We start from the raw sequence: 21,560 nt of genomic DNA, 5'->3' as shown, positions 1-21,560 counted from the left end.
ACGTTTTAATGAATACTGACTTGACATGATTTACAAGAATGATCAAGTCCCAATCTCCAAAATCTAACATATATTGTTCCGCTGCCCCTCTCTCATACAATATGCATGCATACACACACACACATTTATACCTGAGCTAAATCTTAAGGGGTAAGCAATGGATAGTAAGGATAGAAGATACTCTGAGGGAAAATACTGATAAAAGTAATATGATCCAGAGACTAAGAGCTTGGTAGAAGAAGCCTCAAGGTACAGTAGCTGATCCTGAGTCTTCCACATTAAGTCAAGGACCCTGGTTAGTAACACCCTTTGGGTAACAGCAAAACACCAGAAAATACTCTCTGAAAGAAAATACATTCTTTTTAAGCAGTTCACCTCTAATCTCATGGATTAATATTAAGTAAATATGAGCTCACAATCAAAGATTGCCAAACATACAAACAAGTCAACACAAGAGAAAGCAGAAACCACATATTTGGCCTTCAACTGTTTAAGATATGGGAACTGTCAGAGATGAATATACTATTACTCCAAATGAAATGTTTAAGTAAACATGAAAGGCAATTACAAATATGAACAAATATAAAAAGAATGTAAACAAAATGAACACAGATTTTGAATAAGAGCTAACTAAGATCTGTTAAATTGAAAAACCTATTAAAATGGAAAATTCAGAGGATGGTTGAAATATCAAATTAGAAGCAGACGAGAGAGAAATACTAAAATGCATGTTAGAGCTGCTTGAATGAAACATGAGGAGAAAAAGAAATGAAAGCATGGGAAACAGTATGAGAAGATCTAATACAAATGTAATTAGGGTCCCATGAGAGAGCAGATTGAATATAAGGACACATTTTGAAGGAAAAGAAGGTTGGGAATTTTTCAGAGTTGAAGATATTAATCAATGGATATAGGAATCACAACATATCCCAAGCAGAATAAATAAAAAGAAAATTATATTAAAAAACAATTTTAATGAAACTGTGTAATATCCAAAACAAAGAGAAGATCTTAAAAGCAGCCAGAATAAAAAACAAATCACCAAAAATCTACAACTAAACAGACTACAGATTTCTCAATAGCAAAAGTCAAAAGCTAATACAATTACAAATTCAAAAAACTGACATAGAATAACTGTCAACCTAGAATTGGTACTAGAAATACATATGGGTAAATTAAAGAAACTTCCAGAATAAATAAAATAGAGAATTTTTCACTAATTATCTTCACTAAAGGAACTTTTAAAGTCTATAATTCAGAGCGGGGGGGATGAAATTATGAAAAAATTGTAAAGGTGGGCACAAATTTTAACAAATATTAAATACAAAACATTACCCTTTAATACACAAAGTTTACAAAGTGATATAAAATAGACATTATCATGTAAGGTGGAAGAAAGTTGAACAAAGTTTAAGTGATCTAAGATATCTGTTTAGGAGACAGCTTTAGACAATGTTAAATATGTTAGTAAAAAGCCAGAGTAACCTCAAAAATAATAAAATAGTATATACAATTTCAACCTGCAAAGAGAACAGTAGAATAAAAAAACTGATTTAAAAATGTAATTACCCAAAGGAGGCCAAAAAAGTGAAGGTAGGGAAGGGAAACACAGTACAAAATGGAATAAACAGAAAGAAAATCAAAATGGTATATATATATATATGTATATATATATATACATATACACACACACACATATATATATGTCAATATATAACAATAATTACAATTAGTGTAAATGGACTAACTTTGCCAGTTAAACAGATTATAGACGTTATTTTTAAAATCCAATTATATGTTGTTTTCAAGCAAAACACCTAAAGTAGGGCACTTGGAAATTGGAGGAACAGATATATCCAGCAAATACTATATAAAAAGTTGGGGTCACTATACAATTGTAAAAGGCTCAATTCAAACTTATATGTACCAAAAACATTCACCTGAAAATGGATGAAATGAAAAATTGTAATACTATATGAAGAGTACAGATATATACTCATGTTTCAAGTTATATACTCATGTTTCAAGCTAGTTACCAATAAGCAAAAAATTAGTAAGTATACAATTAAGCAACTTTGATTTAACAGACATAGAGAACCCTGTGTACCATAGTTAGGGAATATACATTCTTTTAAAAAATACATAGAGCATTTTTTAATTGACTACATAATAGACCACAAAGGTAATACCAAAAGATTTCAAAGAATAGGTTTTATACAGATCATGTTGTCCAACTACAATGACATTAAATATGAATTTAATATGAAGAAAATTTTAAATGCTTTTCTAAATAAGTCAAAGAAATCATGATAGAATTTACACATACTTAGAATTTTTTAAAATTTGAATGACATGAAAAATATCTATCAAAACTTGTGGGACACAACAACATGATACATTAAAGTAAATCGATAGTTTTAAATAATAAAATTAGAAAAGAAAATAGCCTGGATGCTAACCAGCTAAGCAGACAATTTACATTACAAATAGAACAGTAGGAATAAAATTGGAAAAAAAAAATAGAACAGAAATTAATGAAGTAAAAACACAGAGCCTTGGCCAGTATTTCTCAGTGGTTAGAGCATCAAAAGAGTGTGATTCCCAGTCAAGGACACATACCTAGGTTGCAGGTTCGTTCCCAGGGCATGTGCGGGAGGCAACCAATCAATGAGTCTCTCTCACATTGATGTTTCTCTACGCTCCCCTCCCCCTCCCCCCATCCTCTCCACCTTCCTTTCTCTCTTCTACTCTATCTAAAAATAAAATAATGGGAAAATATCAAAATATTCTCAGGTGAGGATTAATAACAACAACAAAACAGATAAAAAGCCAACTATTGTGTTGTTTTTTTACAAAGACAAGCACGACAGACAATATTCATTAGTAATCATTGAACTGAAAATTATTACTGCAATAAAATATATTATATTCAGATTGGCAAAAATAAGCAATCTTAACAGCTTGTGTTGATAAGGACATAATCAAAAGGGAAGTTCATATACTATTTATAAAGGTCTAAATTAGTAAAACTACTTTAGAAAATAATTTGGTAAATCTTATAACAATTGAACATTAGCACATTTACTGACATAGCAATTCTAATCATAAGACTATACCCCAGCTCTTATAGTAAAGTCTATAATAGAACACAGTTGGAATCAGGCCAATCCACTAACAGGTATAGGACAAAATATTATACAGCAGTGAAAAGGCATGAACTACTACTACAAAGCTCAAAAAGAAGCAAAACCAAACAATTTCTTTTAGGAACACATTTACATATAAGTTAATAAAACTTTTTCAAAAGATGGAAGGAACTGGCACATACAAATTCACTTATTGGCTACCTCCTGGGAAATGCAAGGGGCTGGAATAGGACTTAGTACAGGCCATATAGCAGTGTTGATGAAATACTAGCTCTTAAATCTGGTGGTGGGTTCATGGCTATTTATTTTATTATTTTGCTTTAAATTTGCATATAGGTTTACTAAGTATTATTTTGCATGAATAAAATATTATAGATTAACCAAAGAACTTGTATGCGTATATGCATAATCCATGGACACAAACAATAGTACTGTGAAGCCCAGGGGTGGGGGGTACAGTATAGAAAGAAGTCAATGCGGGAAGGGGAAAGGGGACATCTAATAGTTTCAACAATAAAGATAAATTTAAAAAATATATTATAAATGAAAACACTTAAAATATGCCAAGCTCTGCACAGCAATTGATATTTAGTAATTGGCATATATTAGTTCTTATTAGTCTTTAACATTTATAGAAGCAGAATCAAATAATAGTGACAACTATAATCATTAATCAAGATAATTGATCAAAATGATTAAAATGTAAAATAACCTAAACATCACCTTAAATAATTCAGTAAACAATTATATAGGCTATACTTAATTTACAAAATAACTTACCTAATGTGTCACATTTCTCTCTAGCTCCACAAATGTCTTCCCTTAAAAAAAAAAAAAAAAAAGATTTTGAAGCATTTTCAGAAAATATTTTTGCAACAAGCCAAAACAAAGATAAACAAGCTTGTAACTATTACCACAACCCAACTTCTAAAATCCAGTTCTTAATAAGCTCTCAATAAGTTTAAACTTAAGAGCTGTGCATAGCAGTAAGCAATGGGTGCTATATAAAAGTGATGGCTGTAAATAGTTGAAGCTTAACCACGTTCTAGGAAAAACTTTTTAAGTGTATTTTTCACCTCTTTGCCTTTACTTACACAGTATATGTAATACTAGAGGCCCGATACATGAATATTCGTGCAAGAATGGGCCTTCCTTCCCTTGGCTGCAGGCACTGCCTTCACTCTAGCCAGAGCCGCCTTTCCACCTTCCCAGGCTGCCCAGAGGCCTGGAGCGGCTGGGGCAGTGCAGCTGCCTGCGTCGTTGCCATGGCAACGATGCAAGCATCCCGCCCCACCCCCAGCCTCTCAGTGCCTGCATATGCAAATTAACCTGCCATCTTTGTTGGGTTAATTTACATACTCAGTCCTGATTGGCTGGTGGGCGTCACATAGGTACAGTCAATTTTCATCTTTCTCTTTTATTAGTGTAGATCATTCACTCTTTCCTTGATGTCTCAATATCATTATGAGCCTCAGCACTTATTCTCTGCTACAAAATAATGATCTTCTCAGATGTGACCTGACTTAGTCCCTAGCCATTTAACTGAAAAGTTCCCTTATCTCTTTCCTTATGGTCTTCTCTTATAGCCCTTTCTCCCTGCCATGTTTACGACGTTATCTACAGTCTTTGTTGCTTGGCCTCTAAACAATAATCCAGGGCAGAACAATGGATCGATAATAGCCTACTGTGTATAAAATTAAGTTAATTCTGCTTTAGTTTTGCAAAGATATAAAGCACACTGACTATATGTCTCCAATTACTAGTACATCTTAGGGTTCAAAAAGGTGAGGTTTCTACAAATCTGACCCTCAAATGAGAGATTTATTTCCTTTGAACAACCAACCAACAAAAAACACCCAACAGACCTGGGATGTAAATATTCTGGTGGCATCAGAGTTGCTGAAACAAAGGTGTGAATTAACAATGGGTAGTGGTGCTTGAAAATGGATCATCACTTTATAATAGCAGAAGCTTGAAAATGGATCATCACTTTATAATAGCAGAAGCTGTTTTCCACAGAAGTAAATAAGTTTGAGAAACACCCCAGCAAAAGCAGCCTAGTAATTAAGACATGCACTGAGCATCAAAACAAGGAACCAATTTTTTTTAAGTAAAAGGATCACTTTGATTGGACAAGCAAATAAATTCAAAATCTCTCCAAGTGACTGAAAGATCAAATGGGAAATGAACTAAACCTGTTCTCAGTGCCCTAAATTAATTTCTACATTTTCCTAATTCTCTTCTTCTGCCACTAAGGTGATTATTTTGTTTAGGTCATACCATTGCTTAATAACCTAACATTGCTAATTTCCTAAGGAATAACCTCATGTACTAGTCTGAAAGAAGAGAAGAATGCTTTCGTTCAATAACACCTTTTGTAATACAAGTTCTCATAGGATACTGCTGTATATCATTGATAAAGAATTAAGATAACAAGTAGTACCAGTGAGCATGCAGGAGAAAAAGGATAAGCAATTGCAGTTAGAAGTGTTATATTTCTGAAACTGTACCTTGTGATAAGAACAGCAGTATCGTGGTGGGAAGGGTGAGCATCATCAAGAACATTCTGAGTTTGTTGCCACAAACAAAAGTTACGTAATGTTGTAGCTGCATTAAAACTGATGACTGGTCCTTCCTGTGCAAAAGAATATGCAAGCTAGTATTACGCAAAATATTCATGGCCTCTTTTCCCTCAAAGCCTGTCAGCATCCATGCAATATATCAAAAAACATTTTAATAGGCAAATGAAGTAACAGTATCTTTTCCTGGTATTCAAACATATGTTGACAATATTTAAAATAGTGTGATCAAAGCAGAATCTAATTAGACCTTCTCAATATAACATCCAGTATTTAGGATCAAAACATTACCTTCTAAAAACTACCATATTCTAAATCCTTCAAAAATCCTATCCTCTATAGTAAAAGCCCAGCGACCTACCGGCAGAACAACCAGTCAACCAGTCACTATGATGTGCACTGACCACCAGAGGTCAGACGCTCAACACAGGAACTGCCCCCTGGTGGTCAGTGTGTTCCCACAGTGGGAGCACCGCTTAGCTGACCAGGATGAGCAGTGCTCCCACAGCGAGCAGATCCGCCCGGGCCACGCCCCCCACCAGTGTACGAATCCCATGCACCCGGCCTCTAGTAGGATTATAAAAGTGAATACATGGTTGCTTTTAAGCTTGAATTTTTTGTTTATTAACTTTTCTTATTCCCTCTGCTATTATTACATTTTATTTCCATCACAACAGGAAAAGTTAATCTCACTTCAAATAAGTTTTTAAAACATAAATTGTTAAACTATCTCATTTCTAATAAGTTTTGTAATCTATATATATTTATGCTAGGAGCCTACTACAACTAAGATTACTAATTTTAGAATTGTTTCTTACCTGTTCATTATGAATTACAATTAATTTTACAATAACTATGTTTATAAGATTTCCAATACTTGAGTCCTTGTAGATTGCTGCAACCTGCAAGGAAAAAGATATGCAGTATTAAACATTTAAAATGAATATTTCTTTTCAAAGTAAACTGAAACCAATCCAAGAGCATCAATTCTCCAACTTAGCTGCATATTGGGAGCTTTTCACAAATTCTGACACTCAGGCCACACCCCTTAACAACTAAGTCAGAATCTCCAGGGATGAGACTCAGTTATCAATATCTCATAAAATTCCTCAGCATTTATTTTTAATGATTCCAATGTGAAGCCAACTTTGAGAACCAGTATCCTAATCCTTGCTACTGAGATTGGTCCCTGAATCAGCAGCATCCATATCACTTAGAGAGAATAAGAAATACAAAACCTCAGGCCCCACCCTGGACTAATGAGTCGAAAATCTGAATTTTAACAAGATTTCAACATGCGTCAGAGCTTGGAAAATACTGTTCTGGATGATTCAGGAAGAAATTCACTTCATTCTGTGTCACAATCCACAATCTATGTGCCATGATACTTCATAATAAATATGTAAGTTTCACCTATTCTTTTACCTGATTTCTTCTGCCATGGTTGAATATTTCCAATTCTGAGCTTATGATTTTTAATGATTAGCACTACTGGAATCCATGGAGATTGATTCATCCAGAATCATATAAAGAGCCATAGGAGAGGTTATGGGTCACAACCTGGTTCTAATTATTCAAAATTGAAGAACACAGCCTATGATGCACTTTGCATGGGCTCAGTTTGTGATTCACAATCAAGGTGCTATCCAATTCACTAATTCATATCCTCTCCTTGGAGCCATCATAGAGGTTACCACTGCAGTGGGAGTGTCTTCCATGGCCTATGCCTCTGCTTTGTATTCCTTTAATGACATAACTCTATGGACCTGGACCTCCTGTGCAATAAAAATTGCTTCTGACACCTGGATCACCGTCTCCAGGACCACTGCCCAAACCAAGGTAGCAGTTGCTTCAGGAAGTACTACTTCCCTCCATTATTCAATAAATATTCAGCATCTACTCCTGGCTTTGTTGGCTAGAAGACATGGTCACTGATCTTGTGGAGAATACAATTTGCTAGAAGTACAGGTAGTGGAGCCCTCACTCCATCAGCACAATGAATAACCTAACTGCTTCTGCGGCTTCCAGTGCCACATGGAGCACTACCTGAACAAGAGCCAAAAAGCATCTCCAGAGATGCCAACAGTGTCGGCTCAGCTTGGACTTACGCATTCCAGCACCTTTCCTACTGTTTTAGTGCTGCAGCCAAAAACACAGGTTTGTCATCTCTCCCTGAAGTGAGCCCTTTGGCTTTGGGGGGTGGCATTTTTTGGCAAGAGTGGTGGTTACCCCAGTGGGTTTGAGAGCATGTTAAGATGGGGCCAATCAGATGGTGGGGGTTTTCAAGGAGGTCTGTAAGCCCTGCAGTATTGCTCCCTTTAAAATGGGAGCTGTGGAAATCTATAGCTGAATTGATAAATGTTCATTTTTACATGCAACTATTAAAAATATAACAAAGTAAGCCAGTCAGAGAAAGACAAGTACCACATGGTCTCACTCATGTGGAATCTAATGAACAAAAACTGATGAACAAAATAGATCCAAAGACATAGAAGAATTGAACAGATTGTCAAACCTCAGAGTGAAGGTGGGGGGCGGGGGGGAGCGGGTAGGTGGGTGGGAAGAGATCAACCAAAGGACTTGTAGACATATATGCATAACCTGTGGACACAGACAATAGGGTGGTGAAGGCCCGGGGACAGAGCGGGCTAGAAGAGGTCAATGGGGGGAAAAGATGGACATATGTAATACTTTCAACAATAAAGATTTAATTTAAAAAATAAATAAAAATATATCTAGTATAGATAGCAGAGTAGACCCATATTTGTGACTTCAGAGTTATGCTTTAATTCTGTAAGTTTAAAAGTAGATGCTTTTATAAGTCAAATTACTAGGTAAACAGTGCATCTCAAAGGTATGCACAAAGGCTTCCTCCCTCTCCCATCCCCACCTAAAAATAAAATGGTTGTGAAGACTTCTATGTCACAGGGAATCTTCCATTCGCAGTACTCCAGAGAACAGAGCTGAAGACTCTGAAGTATCGAAATGGCTTCTTTCTCTACTCATTGCCCCAAATATGTTGACTACAAATGACAATCTGGATGTTAGAATATTAGCTATAAAATATATAACCAAAAAAATTTTTCAGTTTCAGAAGGAAACACATGCTACCTCTTTACTGAAAGGTGACCAGCCTCCTGGGTGGAATGTGAAAACATATTCCCAGTGTTCTGACAGTATTGGTTGCCTCTGGCACCTATCCTGACCAGGACTGGGGATTGAGCCATTGGGGGGTTTTAGCTGATAAATGCCTCTAAATAACAGTAACAATGTTCTAATAAGTAGGGTTGATTCCTGAGTATCACATGATGCTCCTTCAATTTACATCAAATCTATAATAAGGTGAATATTGTAAAGTCAATCCTTTGTAAGCACAATAGAGTATGGAGGCTTCTGACATAAATGTTTTCAAGGTTTGTTAAATAGTAAGTCACTGAATATCAAAATCAATTTGTTAAAGAAAGTAGTTGCCTTAGTTTATACATACTTTGGTGATTTAATAATGCATATGTAAATGACATTTTAATGTGATAATGTCACCTAAATTCTATAAGGATAGGAACTTTGGAATAGCAAATAATTGAATATCTCTGCTCATTTAAACCACTTATTTCATTAGATATACTATACACCACAATTATGCTCTTCCCAGCTAATTTTAATGTTAATTCCAAAACCCTCAGAGATCACTAACTTATTTTTACAACATGAGTACATCATTCTAAAAAGTGAATAAAATCACACAGATTATTCCTATATCACTGCTCTCAGACACTTTGTCAAATTGTTGAAAGCAAAGGAAAACTTTAAGATAGCACTATTCTTGACTGTGTGCAGGATGGATAAGGATAGATAATCTCTTTAAATTATAATCCATTAGCGCAATGCTGAAAGTATTCAGCAATTCCCTCCTTATACATGGAGCTCAACACACAATTACTCTTTTTCATCACTTTGAATTTTAAATGGCTCTCAATCATATTCCTAGTTTAAATCACATTTTCTTGTGTGTTTTTTCCCCTAAATTACTATGACCAAGAACATTACCAATATCCTGAGTATGTTTGAATAAATTCAGTCAGTTAATGTCTTCTTATAAATTAGGACAAAATATGTAAAACTTGAATCGGCCCCTGCCTCCACTGCAGGCATCTGGGGACACTTAGGTTAGGTGGAGACAACATCTCTCTGAACTCTCTAGAGCAGTGGTTCCCAACCTTACCAATGCCGCGACCCTTTAATACAGTTCCTCATGTTGTGGTGACCCCCAACCATAAAATTATTTTCGTTGCTACTTCATAACTGTAATTTTGCTACTGTTATGAATTGTAATGTAATATCTGATATGCAGGATGTATTTAGGCGACCCCTGTGAAAGGGTCGCTCGACTCCCAAAGGGGTCGTGACCCACAGGTTGAGAACCACTGCTCTAGAGCAATTTTGGAAATGGACTTCACAAGTGGAGATATAACAAGTTGGACTACATTTTGCAATCTCTCCATAGTTCACCAGCTGTCCCCGTCTGCCCAGGACTGAGGGGTTCCCAGGGACATAAGACTTTTAACACTACAACTAAGAAAGTCCCAGGAAAAACAAGTGTCACTTTTTCTCCAAGTTTACTTTCATCTTTACTTGTTTACATCTACAAATATTTATGTGATCCTAGTTTTTCACTAATAAAAGAACCATGTATGTGCAAAGCCCTAAAGTCTGCTGACTTTCTTGTATCCTTACTGAACATTATTTCAATGAAAGAGAAGAAACAACACTAAACCCAGGTAATTTAGAAGTCACCTGAAATTTGACTCTGAGGAGGAAAAAAAAAGCATATAAAAAACTCAAACTATCTCAAAAGAAAGATTTACCCTCCTAAACTTTTTCTGCTACCCCATCCATATTTGGAATGCTGCCCTCTTCCTCAATCCTGCTGCAGTATCTATGCCCCTGTGAATGAAAACTTGATACAAACCAGCTGACCTTGTCTACAAACATCTTGTCTCCAATTGTCATTGGCTTCCCTCCTAATGGCACTAAAACTCTAGGAAATGACCTGTGCATGCATTGGTCTGTTGCTTCAAGCAATCGCAGAAGCAGATATATTTTTCATGAAGTCAAAAGGTCTGCTTTTGCCCTTGGCAAACTCTGGCTTTAAAACTCCCATGGATGCCCTGGCCAGTATGGCTCAGTTGGTTGGAGTGTCATTCTGCAAGTGGGTTCAATTCCCAATCAGGACACATACACAGGTGGCGGGCTCAATCCAGAGTTTGGGTATATGTGGGAGGCAACCAATTGATGTTTCCCTCTCACATTGATGTTTCTCTCTCTCTTTCTCCCTCTTCCTATCTCTTTAAAATCAATAAAAGCATGTTTTTGGGTGAGGATTAAGAAAATAATGAAAAGTAAAAACTCCCATGGACAACTTTAGCTATGGACAACTTCAGCCATGGACAACTTCAATTACCTCAAGGGATGCCACAATATCTTCTAAACAGTGATTATATTAATTGATTTTTCATGTAAAATACAGATAATAAGCCCTGGCCGGTATGGCTAAGTTGGTTGAGGGTTGCCCCATATACCAAAAGGTCTTCGTTCAGGGCACATGCCCGGGTTGCCACTTGATCCCCAGTGGGGGGCGTGCGGGAGGCAGCCAATTGATCTCTCTCTCTCTCTCTCTCTCTCTCTCTCCTTCCTTCTTCTCTTTCTAAATCAATAAAACATATATTTTTTAAGAATACAGATAATAAACCTTTTAGAATATGGCATTATCACCAAAACTGCATATAGCTATCCCAAAATTACTCTTGTGTTTGTATACTCCTTCTAGTTAGCATTTCCAAAGCACTGATACTGGAGTTATATGTCATTTAACATGCTTCAAAACCTGCTGTTTTTACAAAATCTAGTATTTTCCTTCAGTATCACTACCTCCTCCCTAATTTTCTTAATGATTATCATTTCCTTTAAACATTTAAAATGGCAAAGTTTATCCCTCAGTGTTCCATATAATTGATGCAATTTTCTACATATCAATTGACATCTTCCATGTCACTTTTCTCATTAGAACCCTTCATAATGAACATGCCACACCCACATTTAGATAATTATACACCTAGATAATTACATATCTAGATAATTACTTCAGATTCAGAAGTAAAAATAAATGTCATCAGGATAAAATTTTATGTATAGTTCTGTTGTCATTTTAAAAATTAAATTCAATTAAGCAAAAAAGTAGATGTCTGTATTATATAAATTTCAGAAAATCATTTTGAATCATCTCTTTTTTCTATTATAATGTCACACTAGTGGCCCAGTGCATGGATTCATGCACACTGAAAGGAAATTAATTAGAAGAAAGATTCATGTAATTCCATTACTGCAAAAAATTACGTTAAAATAGTATATATAATATCTATATACTGGTATATAAAAGCCTAAGCAACCAGGTGACCAACCGGTAGCTATGATGCACAATGACCACCAGGGGGAAGACGCTCAATGCACAGGCATGGAAACATGGAACAGACTGATGAATCTCAGAGGGAGGTGGGAAGGCGGGAGGATGGGAAGAGATTAACCAAAGATGTTATATGCATACTAGAGGCCCTGTGCACCGGTGGGGCCTGGCCTGTGGAAATTGGGCCAAAACTGTCTCTCCGACATCTCCCGAGGGGTCCCAGATTGCAAGAGAGCACAAGACAGGCCGAGGGACCCCACCAGTGCACAAATCCGTGTACCAGGCCTCTAGTAGTATTATAAAATTAAAACACGCATGCGATTGGCACCAGCAAGAGCTTTATATGTATCGCTCATGCACGAGTCAACATTTATTTGTAAACTACTAGCCCAGTGCACAAATTTGTGCACATTGAAAGGAAATTAATTATAAGAAATATTTTAGTATCGCTTTTCGCCCTTTCTCTATAATAGAAGTGTCAACCAAATTTACAATCGACAATGACAGATCGAAACACAATGTGCAATTGGTGCCAGAGAGAGCCTTATATGTATTGCGCATGCGCGAGTCAACTAAGCCATATATATATATATATATATATATATATATATATATATATATATATAATAAACTTGCTTAATTAGACCTGCTTTCTGATGTAGCTAAACTTTTTCCAGTCCAGTGAAGCACCCCAACTTCTCTTTCAGGTAATTGTTAGCAATACAGCAGTAAATATCAACACGAAGCAGATTATTATTGTAGATCACACAGAGAGAACAAAGGGTAAAATATTTAACTGCAGCAGTGTTTGGCTATATTCTGCGCAGTGACAAAACCTGAAGTCATTTTCAAGGTCCACCATTTCTTACTTATTTTCAGTTGGGTCAAGTTCCTAAGCTTTCTAAATCTCCCTTTTCCAGCTAATGAAAAGAAAACAGGATTCCAGCAAGTCTCCTATCTACCTACTCCAGGACTTCTGTGAGGATCAAAGGAGATGAGGCATGGGAAAATGCTTCACAGACATTTGGTTAAAGTGTAAAATGTTTCCACCAGGATATAAAGCAAGTCATGTTCTTCGGCTGAAGAAACTCCAAGCAGGCTAGTTGCCAGGGAGAGGAAGCAGAGTATTGCTACATGACATCATTACCTGGTGCCCACAACCACTGTTTCTGGGCTGGGCTGGGTGCCACATTTTGTGCCATGGGATCTTGGCAACATCGGCTGCAATTTGGTGGGGTGTTGCTCTGAGGTGGTGACATGGCCTGCATCCCACTTGGGGGAAGCTGAGTGTCACTTTGTGGGTGCCAGGTCCGCAGTGCCATTTCTCTGTAAATGGCCAGTGAGCATCACAGCAGCTCCTGCATTGAGTGTCTGCCCCCTGGTGGTCAGTGTGCATCATAGTGACCAGTCGGACAGTAGAACACTTAGCATATTAGCCTTTTATATATGTAGATTGCCAGTCCACATCATATATGTACCAGCCAGTCGGTCAGACAGTTGATGAATAAATTGCTATGTGGTTCATGTTGAATGTCAAGAAAAAAAACCATATTCACGATCGACAATGACAGATTAAAACACACACATGTGATTGGTGCCAGTGAGAGCTTTATATGTATTGCACATGTGCAAGTCAATGTTTATTTTTAAATTACCAGTGCACCCCCTTCTGTACTGGCCGGCCAGTTGGTTGTATGGTCATACAGTCGATCACTTAGCTTTTAATATATAAAGAGATGCATGGGGGGGGGGGGGATGCATTATTTTAATTACCTATTCATTCATGTTTTTTTCAATAATTTTTTATTGAGTGCCCATTTTGTACCAGATATTGTGTTTAGGAAACATAGACCATCTATACTTACCACTTATAAGAATTTAAGGTAAAATGTTATATGTAAGAAAAATAACTGGGTCTTATGATCTTTAAGTCAAAATGAACTTAATTGGATATTTCTAGCAAAGAGAAATTGACAATGGCCTACAAATATGTTCTGGACAAATCTTTTTAACCAAGTGGGCCTAAATTTCCTGTATGTGAATAAAGGTATTTCCAGCTATGAGATATGTTCGAATACCCTGAATCTGTATAAATAAGTGACCATATAAGTCATCAACTAAACCATGATACTCATGTGCATGAAAAGGGGATGCTTTCAATAATTACTCCAAAATAGCAGGCCTAAACCTAAAAATGTCTTAAACAGTGGATATGTGCATATATATACATATATATATATATATATATATATATATAGAGAGAGAGAGAGAGAGAGAGAGAGATGTATGTATATATATACGTGTATGTGTGTACATATGTATGATACAGAATGATTCCACTGACACAGAAATGGTATCTTCACTGGTATTAGAATTTGGGCACCACCACAGCACAACAGAGATATTGACATTAGATACGGGATTCTTATAGCTACCGTGGTCTTACATCTCAAATTTGCTAAAGCCACTCTATTAGTAATAGCCTACCTTTTTAAAATGTCATGTATTCTAATTTCTGATTTGGCCAATGTGTCAGTAGTAAAAATAACATACCCTCCCCTCTTTTTAAAAATAGAGTAAAATTTTTTAAATTCCAATTTCAAGGGCAAAAGATCTTCCCAGTCACTAGGGGGCAGAAGCCATTCATGTGATAAAGTAAATCAAGCATTTTCTATAAGTACTATTAGCTTCAGAGAATTTTATATGTTTTAGAAAGCCATCCAATTAAAAGAATGGGATAATTGCTATACAAATAAACTAAATTTAACTAATTATTTTTTCCTTAAACTTAGGTACAATTTGTTTGGGAAAACTTTAAAAATCAAATGTGAGAAAATATTACGTCAAACATTTTAGGAAACAGAAAAGACTTCAGTTTACTTACAATTGATATCAGAGTCAGTACATAGTGCTGCAAATTCGGCCCGTGATGATGAACCATTTTAGCGTCAGCTGTCACCATAACCTCCACGTATCTTGGATATGATAAAAACCGTTTTTTCCTGGAATGTGATTGACTTTTTTCATTTTCCAGTGACACATTTTTTGAAGGGTGTCCTAAAACTACTTCCGTGTTAAGATCTTCATTCATGTTGCTGTAGTTATGAAAAGGTAAAGTGGTTTTCTTTATTTGACTTTCTGGGGGGAAAAAGAATATAATGTGCAGTCATTAAGTTATGCAACTAAAATATGGCACAAAATAAAATAGTCAAAAAATATGTAATACTTACACATCTGCTTCCAACGTGAAACAATAAAAGGACATAACTTACTATTTAAAACAATGTTCTTCAGCATTATCATGAGCATTACTACTCACAGTAAAAAATGTTCATATTTTCATAGATTGCACTACGAAAACTGTGACTAAGTGTTATTTAAACTTATCTAAAGCTATGAGAATTCAAAAACATTTTGAGAACATTATGCTAAGTGAACTAACTCAGTCAGAAAAAGCTAAGAACTATATGATTTCACTCATATGTGGGATATTCATGAACACAAAAAGCAGAGTGGTGGTAGCCAGCGGGAAGGGGGGAGGGGGAGGTTTAATATAAGGTGACAGGAGATTTGATTTTGGGTGATGGGTATACAGTGCAATACACAGATCTTGTAACATAGAAACCCATACCTGAAACTTATATGTTCATATTGACCAATGTCACCCCAATCAATTTAATTAATAAATATTTTTTAAAATATTAACCACGGGATAGAAAATAAAAGTAAATCAGGGAGTCCCTATGTGTTTCTCAGTAGGTAAATGGGCCCTCAATTCACCAATGGCATTAAATCTCACAACACAACAATCACACTTTGTAGGATAAAATGACATAAAATACAGAATAAAACAAACTTTTGTGATACAATATGTTAAAAGCACTAAATATAATAGAAAATCAACCCACATAACAATAGATAGCTTTTCAAAACCAGAAAATCAAATGTTGACATAAATTTTATAAAACTTGATTATATAAAATACCTGATTACTTTATATTTACTTAAATAAATAGAGCATTTAAATTATTGAACACTGGAGATTATTATAGCAACCATTTTTAAGTCCTATGCATTTATAGAAGCCATTTCTAATTCTTGATTATTTGTGCTAATGAAAAAAGTCATAGGCAGAACAGGTGCTTGTCCTATTTTCCTTCTTCAATTTGTTCCTGTACTCACCTCTCCTTTCTTATGTTCCTCTGCTAATTTACTAACACTTGTTTGGTGAAGGATTTTGGACAGAAAAATGAGCCAAAGAAATCAGGTAAGAAGAAACAAAAGGTCCTAGATACTTCATAAACCAAATAATGAACAAACCAATCAAGACTTAGGTTTTCTATAAGAATTGGAAATAAATATAAGACCATACGGACATAAATATAAGACTACTAGAGGCCCGGTGCACAAAAATTGGTACACTGGGGGGGGGGGGGGGGGGGGGGCGGTCCCTCAGCCTGGCCTGTGGCCTCTCACAGTCTGGGACCCCTCAGGGGATGACCACCTGCTGGCTTAGGCCTGCTCCCCAAGGAATTGGGCCTAAGCTGGCAATCAGACATCCCTCTGGCAGCCCGGGAGCCCTCGGGGGATATCCACTTGCCAGCGGGGAGCAGGCATAAGCTGCAATCGGACATCCTTAGTGCTGCTGAGGAGGCGGGAGAGGCTCCCTCCACCACCGCTGTACTGGCACCCATCAGCCAGGATTGTGGCTGAGCAGAGCTCCCCCTATTGGAGCGCACTGACCACCAGGGGGCAGCTCCTGCATTGAACGTCTGCCCCTTGGTGGTCAGTGTGTGTCATAGTGACCAGTCATTCCCAGTCTTTTTGCTGTTAGGGTCAGTTTGCATATTACCCTTTTATTATATAGGATAGAGGCCTGGTGCATTGGTGGGGGTCCCGCTGGGGTGCCTGGCCAGCCTGGGTGAGGGGCTGATGGGTGTTTGCAGGCTGGTCACATCCCCTTCAGGGTGGGGGTCCCCACTGGGGTGCCAGTCCAGCCCCGGTGAGGGGCTGATGGCTGTTTGCAGGCTGGTCAAGCCCGCGCCCCCCAGTGGGGACCCTCACCCCATGGAGGTTTGGCCAGCCTGGGGGAGGGGCTGATAGCCGTTTTCAGGCTGGCTGAACCCCCTTTAGGGTGGGGGGTCCCCACTGGGGTGCCTGGCCAGTCTGGGTGAAGGGCTGAGGGCCATTTTCAGGCTGGCCAAGCCCCCCAGTGATGGAAGCTCCCAGCCTCTCCTTTTTTTCTCTTTTCTTTTTATTCTGAAATTTATTTACCTTCTATAATTGAAACTTTGTTGCCTTCAGTGGAGCTCAGAGCCAGCCGCTGCAGGCGGGAAGCTTGGCTTCCTCCATCACTGGAGCAACCAAGCCTCCTGCTTGCTCCAGCTCTGTGGCTGCCAGCCGCCATCTTGGTTGGGTTAATTTGCATATAGTCGCTGATTGGCTGGTGGGCGTGGCTTAAGGTGTAGTGATGGTGCGGTCAATTTGCATGTTTGTCTTTTATTAGATTAGCTATTTTCATATAGAAATAATTTGTTTCATTTTAAAGCAGGAATCCTATGGTTGTAAGAAAGAAACTAAAGTTCTTAAATATTATTTCCACAGTTGAACCTCTTTTTCTAATTCCTAAAATCACCCTGCCTTTTAGTATTACTTTGCTCTTGGATTTAAAAATATATCTCAGTGGGAGACTAGAAATTTGGCAAATGAAGTGTGTAACCCTAAAACTTAGTTCTACCATCCTTTTCTCCTAAGGTGATTTAACCACTAAAATATCCATGACCAATTATTGGACCCTGGAGAAGATCTCAGCAGTATGAATACAAATCTCAGCATTTTCAGGAAGAAGGGAACTTAACCCCATTCCCTTTCCCTCCCCCTCCATTATTTTCTCTAAGATCAATAAAACATATCCTTGGGTGAGGATTTTTAAAAGAAGAATTAGAAAGCTTAAATACCTACACAGCTTTTTAAAAAACTGAACCCTAATCAATTATTCCTAAAAAAAAAATCCTATCTCAAAGTGCTTCACCAAATACCTCTAAGCATTTAAAAAGCAGTATTCTTTCAAATACTCTTTAAAAGAATGAAACATTACAAAACTTGTTTCATGAGGTTTTTAGAAGAAGGTGTAACAGAATATCTTCATGATCTTGGTTTAAAAGAAAAGGATTCCTTAGGACACAACAAACACAAACTATAAAGACTATTCATTTCACTAAATTAAGACCAAATTTGTGTTCAACAAAAAACACCATTATTGGAGTAGGAGAAGGTATTTGTAAAATATATAAAAACAATGAAGAGCGTATATACAGATTATATGATAATTACAAATCAGTAAGAAAATAAAAATAAGACTTGAATACTTCAGAAAAGATAAAATTTAAAGGCAATAAATATATAAAATAATGCAAAAAAGTACTGATATTCAGAAAAATGTAAATTAAAACAGTAAAATATGATTATATACCCACTTAAATTGCTAAAATTAAAAAATATTGACAAAAACAAGGCATGATAATATAATGGGGGCACCTGAACTTCTCATACACTACTGGTAACAATGAAAATTAGCATATTCACTTTGAAAAATGTCAGTGGGGGAGTAGAGACATAGGCCACATAGCCTAGTGCAAAAGAGATATAGTTATTGTTTACTTTTAAATTGTAATAATTATAAGTGTTCATATAAAGGGTGTCCCAAAATTCATGCAAGAAGTAATTTTGATAGAAAACGGGTTTATAATTAGAAATTGTAAATTTCTTATTGATTTATTAAGTATAAAGTATAGGGTTATGTATGGAATAGCATATCAGGTAAATGGCGTCCACAGCTTTGCTGGCACATACGCACTCTTTTGTTGAAATTTTCCATGACCGTTTTGCATAAATGTGGCTGAATTTCGATGAGGCTCATTTTCATCTTGATGGCTTGGTTAATCGACAAAATTGTTGCATTTGGGGTTCAGAAAATCCATGAGTGATTGTTGCGGAAAGAAATGCATCCACAACATGTCACTGTTTGGTGCAGATTTTGGGCTGGAGGCATCATCGGACCATTCTTCTTCAAAAATGTGGCTGCTCAGGCAATAACAGTTAATGGTGCTCGCTATCACGAAATAATAATCCAGTTTACCCGATATGCTATTCCATACATAACCCTATACTGTATACTTTACAAATCAATAAAAAATTTAAAATTTTTAATTATAAACCTGTGTTTTCTATCAAAATTACTTCTTGCGTGAATTTTGGGACACCCTTTATAACTCAAAATAAGCATATTACCAAAGAAATACAGAGATACCCAGTAGATCTTCCCATTTTAAGGGGGTGGGAGAAGATGATTTTTTTAAAAAAATCAGCAAAAGTAAAGAAATAGGGAAAAAAGAAATAAACTTGGGGCATCATTAATATAAATAACACCCAACACATACTGCTTACTGTAAGCCAAGTACATTTCTGGTAAACTTACTTACATTCACTCATTTGTATAACATCAGTACTATTGTTAATTCCATTTTATAGATGAGCAATCTACAACATATAGAAATGAAGGAACTCACAAAACACAACTGATCATTAATGGAGCTGAAATAAATGGAATCATTTTTTGTAATGAAGGTGAATGGCGTAAGTTTGCCTTCCAAAAAAAACAAAAGTTTTATAGAATTGGGCTAGAAAAATCCAACTATATATTAACTAATAAGTAGCACATCTGGGATTCACATCCTGGGGGTCTTGCTCCAGAGTCAGTGGTCTTAGCCATGAAAAGACAGTTTGATGATGAAAGTTAAAAGGAAAAATGAAAGAACTATAATTTAACAACAATTACAGTGTTAACCATACAGATCTCAAGAGTTTAATCTCTATGGCAAATGAAATAAGAATACGCTATACAACTCTTTGTTTAATTACATTTAGAAGAAAACTAATTTCATACTTCAACACAAAACAGTATGACTCTTGTCACTCTAATGTGTAAAAAAGTGATGAAAATAAATACAACGTATTTTATGTAGTTTAAAATTAAAAATAAATTAGGTCTGTATGTTTTAATAAGGAAGAATATCCATGATGTTTTTAAATTAAGAATGTAAGCAATATGTATAGTATTATCCTATTTTTGTAAAAATTTTCACAAAATACACAAACATATATTTATAACATTTTCTATAATGAGCCAAAAAGTTAAGGAAGCACACACCTCAAAGGTTTTTGGCTGTATTAGACAGGTGTAACTGAAGAGGGGGATGGTAAAACTATCAAACTATTGCCCTGGCTGGTGTGGCTCAATTGGTTGAAGCACTGTCTCATGCACTGAAGGGTCTCGGGTTCAATTCCCAGTCAGATACACAGGTTACAGATTCAGTACCCAGGTCTCTCTCTCTCTCTCTCTCTCTCACTCTCACTCTCACATCTTCTCTCTCTAGAATCAATGAAAAACATCCTAGAGTGAGGATTTTTAAAAAAACAACAACTATCAAACTTTTTTCTCAGGGCCCTTTAAATCATTGCAATGAACTTGTTTTATTACTGTAATTTTTAATTATAATATTTTTAAAACAGCATCTATAACTATTTTACAAGCTACACATTTAATCTCATTACCTTTTTTTATGTTTATACTTAAGCAGAGTAACATATGCTGAAGTGACCTTTCCAAATACCCTAAATAAATGAGCATATTCAAAGCTCATTTGACAATTCAATGACATCATCTGTATGCAATGGTTGTCTATTTATGTTCCATCAAGTCAAATGCTAAAATGATTTCTTGTCATTTATTAATAACAAGTGTCAAATAAACCAAAACTAATTTAGACCAAAACAAATCATGAATATCATGCAACAACAATAATCAGTGAATATAGTCCTTATTATAGCATACTGTATTCTGAAATGCAAGGAGATTGTTAAAAGTCAATAATCCATAAGAATATAAACTACTAAAAATTGTTAAACAATAATGTAATTAGAAACATGTAATTCTACTTAAATGTCCCACACCTTAGGGAGGGAAAATGCAGTAATACAAGTCATTCAATAGAATTTAAAAATACCTCTGCATTTATTTAAGAAAAAAAATAAATTGGACATTCTGATCATCTTAGTTTGGGGAATTTGTGCTCCTCTACATATGCTGTTCAAAAGTGATTTACTCAATGTACCATTAAGTTCAGTCGACAATCCTTCCATAGCAAGACTTTCTTGATAATGAGGGCAGTATTTTGATTTACATTCTGGCATGATCTCCTCGTCTCATTGCCGATGGGCTCTTGGATGAACACGCGTCTAGCATACCATACCATTAACATGAAACAGCTATCAGCCACTCTCCTAGACCAAGAATCTGATTGGCATGCTTGAACA

General features: G+C 36.2%; 1 protein-coding gene across 1 annotated transcript in view; it reads right to left on the bottom strand.

Annotated features, from left to right (window-relative positions):
• ADAMTS20 (ADAM metallopeptidase with thrombospondin type 1 motif 20) overlaps window positions 1-21,560 on the bottom strand; it is a 167,997-nt gene that overhangs the window by 109,717 nt on the left and 36,720 nt on the right. Inside the window, exons 4-7 of the mRNA XM_070407804.1 lie at window positions 15,070-15,323; window positions 6,544-6,627; window positions 5,657-5,781; window positions 3,927-3,967 (exon numbers count right to left, since the gene is read on the bottom strand). Of these exons, the coding sequence (XP_070263905.1) occupies window positions 3,927-3,967; window positions 5,657-5,781; window positions 6,544-6,627; window positions 15,070-15,323 (504 nt within the window). The remainder of the gene's footprint in view (window positions 1-3,926; window positions 3,968-5,656; window positions 5,782-6,543; window positions 6,628-15,069; window positions 15,324-21,560) is intronic.

The sequence above is a fragment of the Myotis yumanensis genome, unplaced genomic scaffold (assembly GCF_028538775.1).
Source record: "Myotis yumanensis isolate MYYU_CA2020_CCGP unplaced genomic scaffold, mMyoYum1.0.hap1 SCAF_3, whole genome shotgun sequence".
Lineage (NCBI taxonomy): Eukaryota > Metazoa > Chordata > Mammalia > Chiroptera > Vespertilionidae > Myotis > Myotis yumanensis.
The sequence above is the reverse complement of the archived record's forward strand: the minus strand, read 5'-3'. Positions and strand labels throughout refer to the sequence as shown.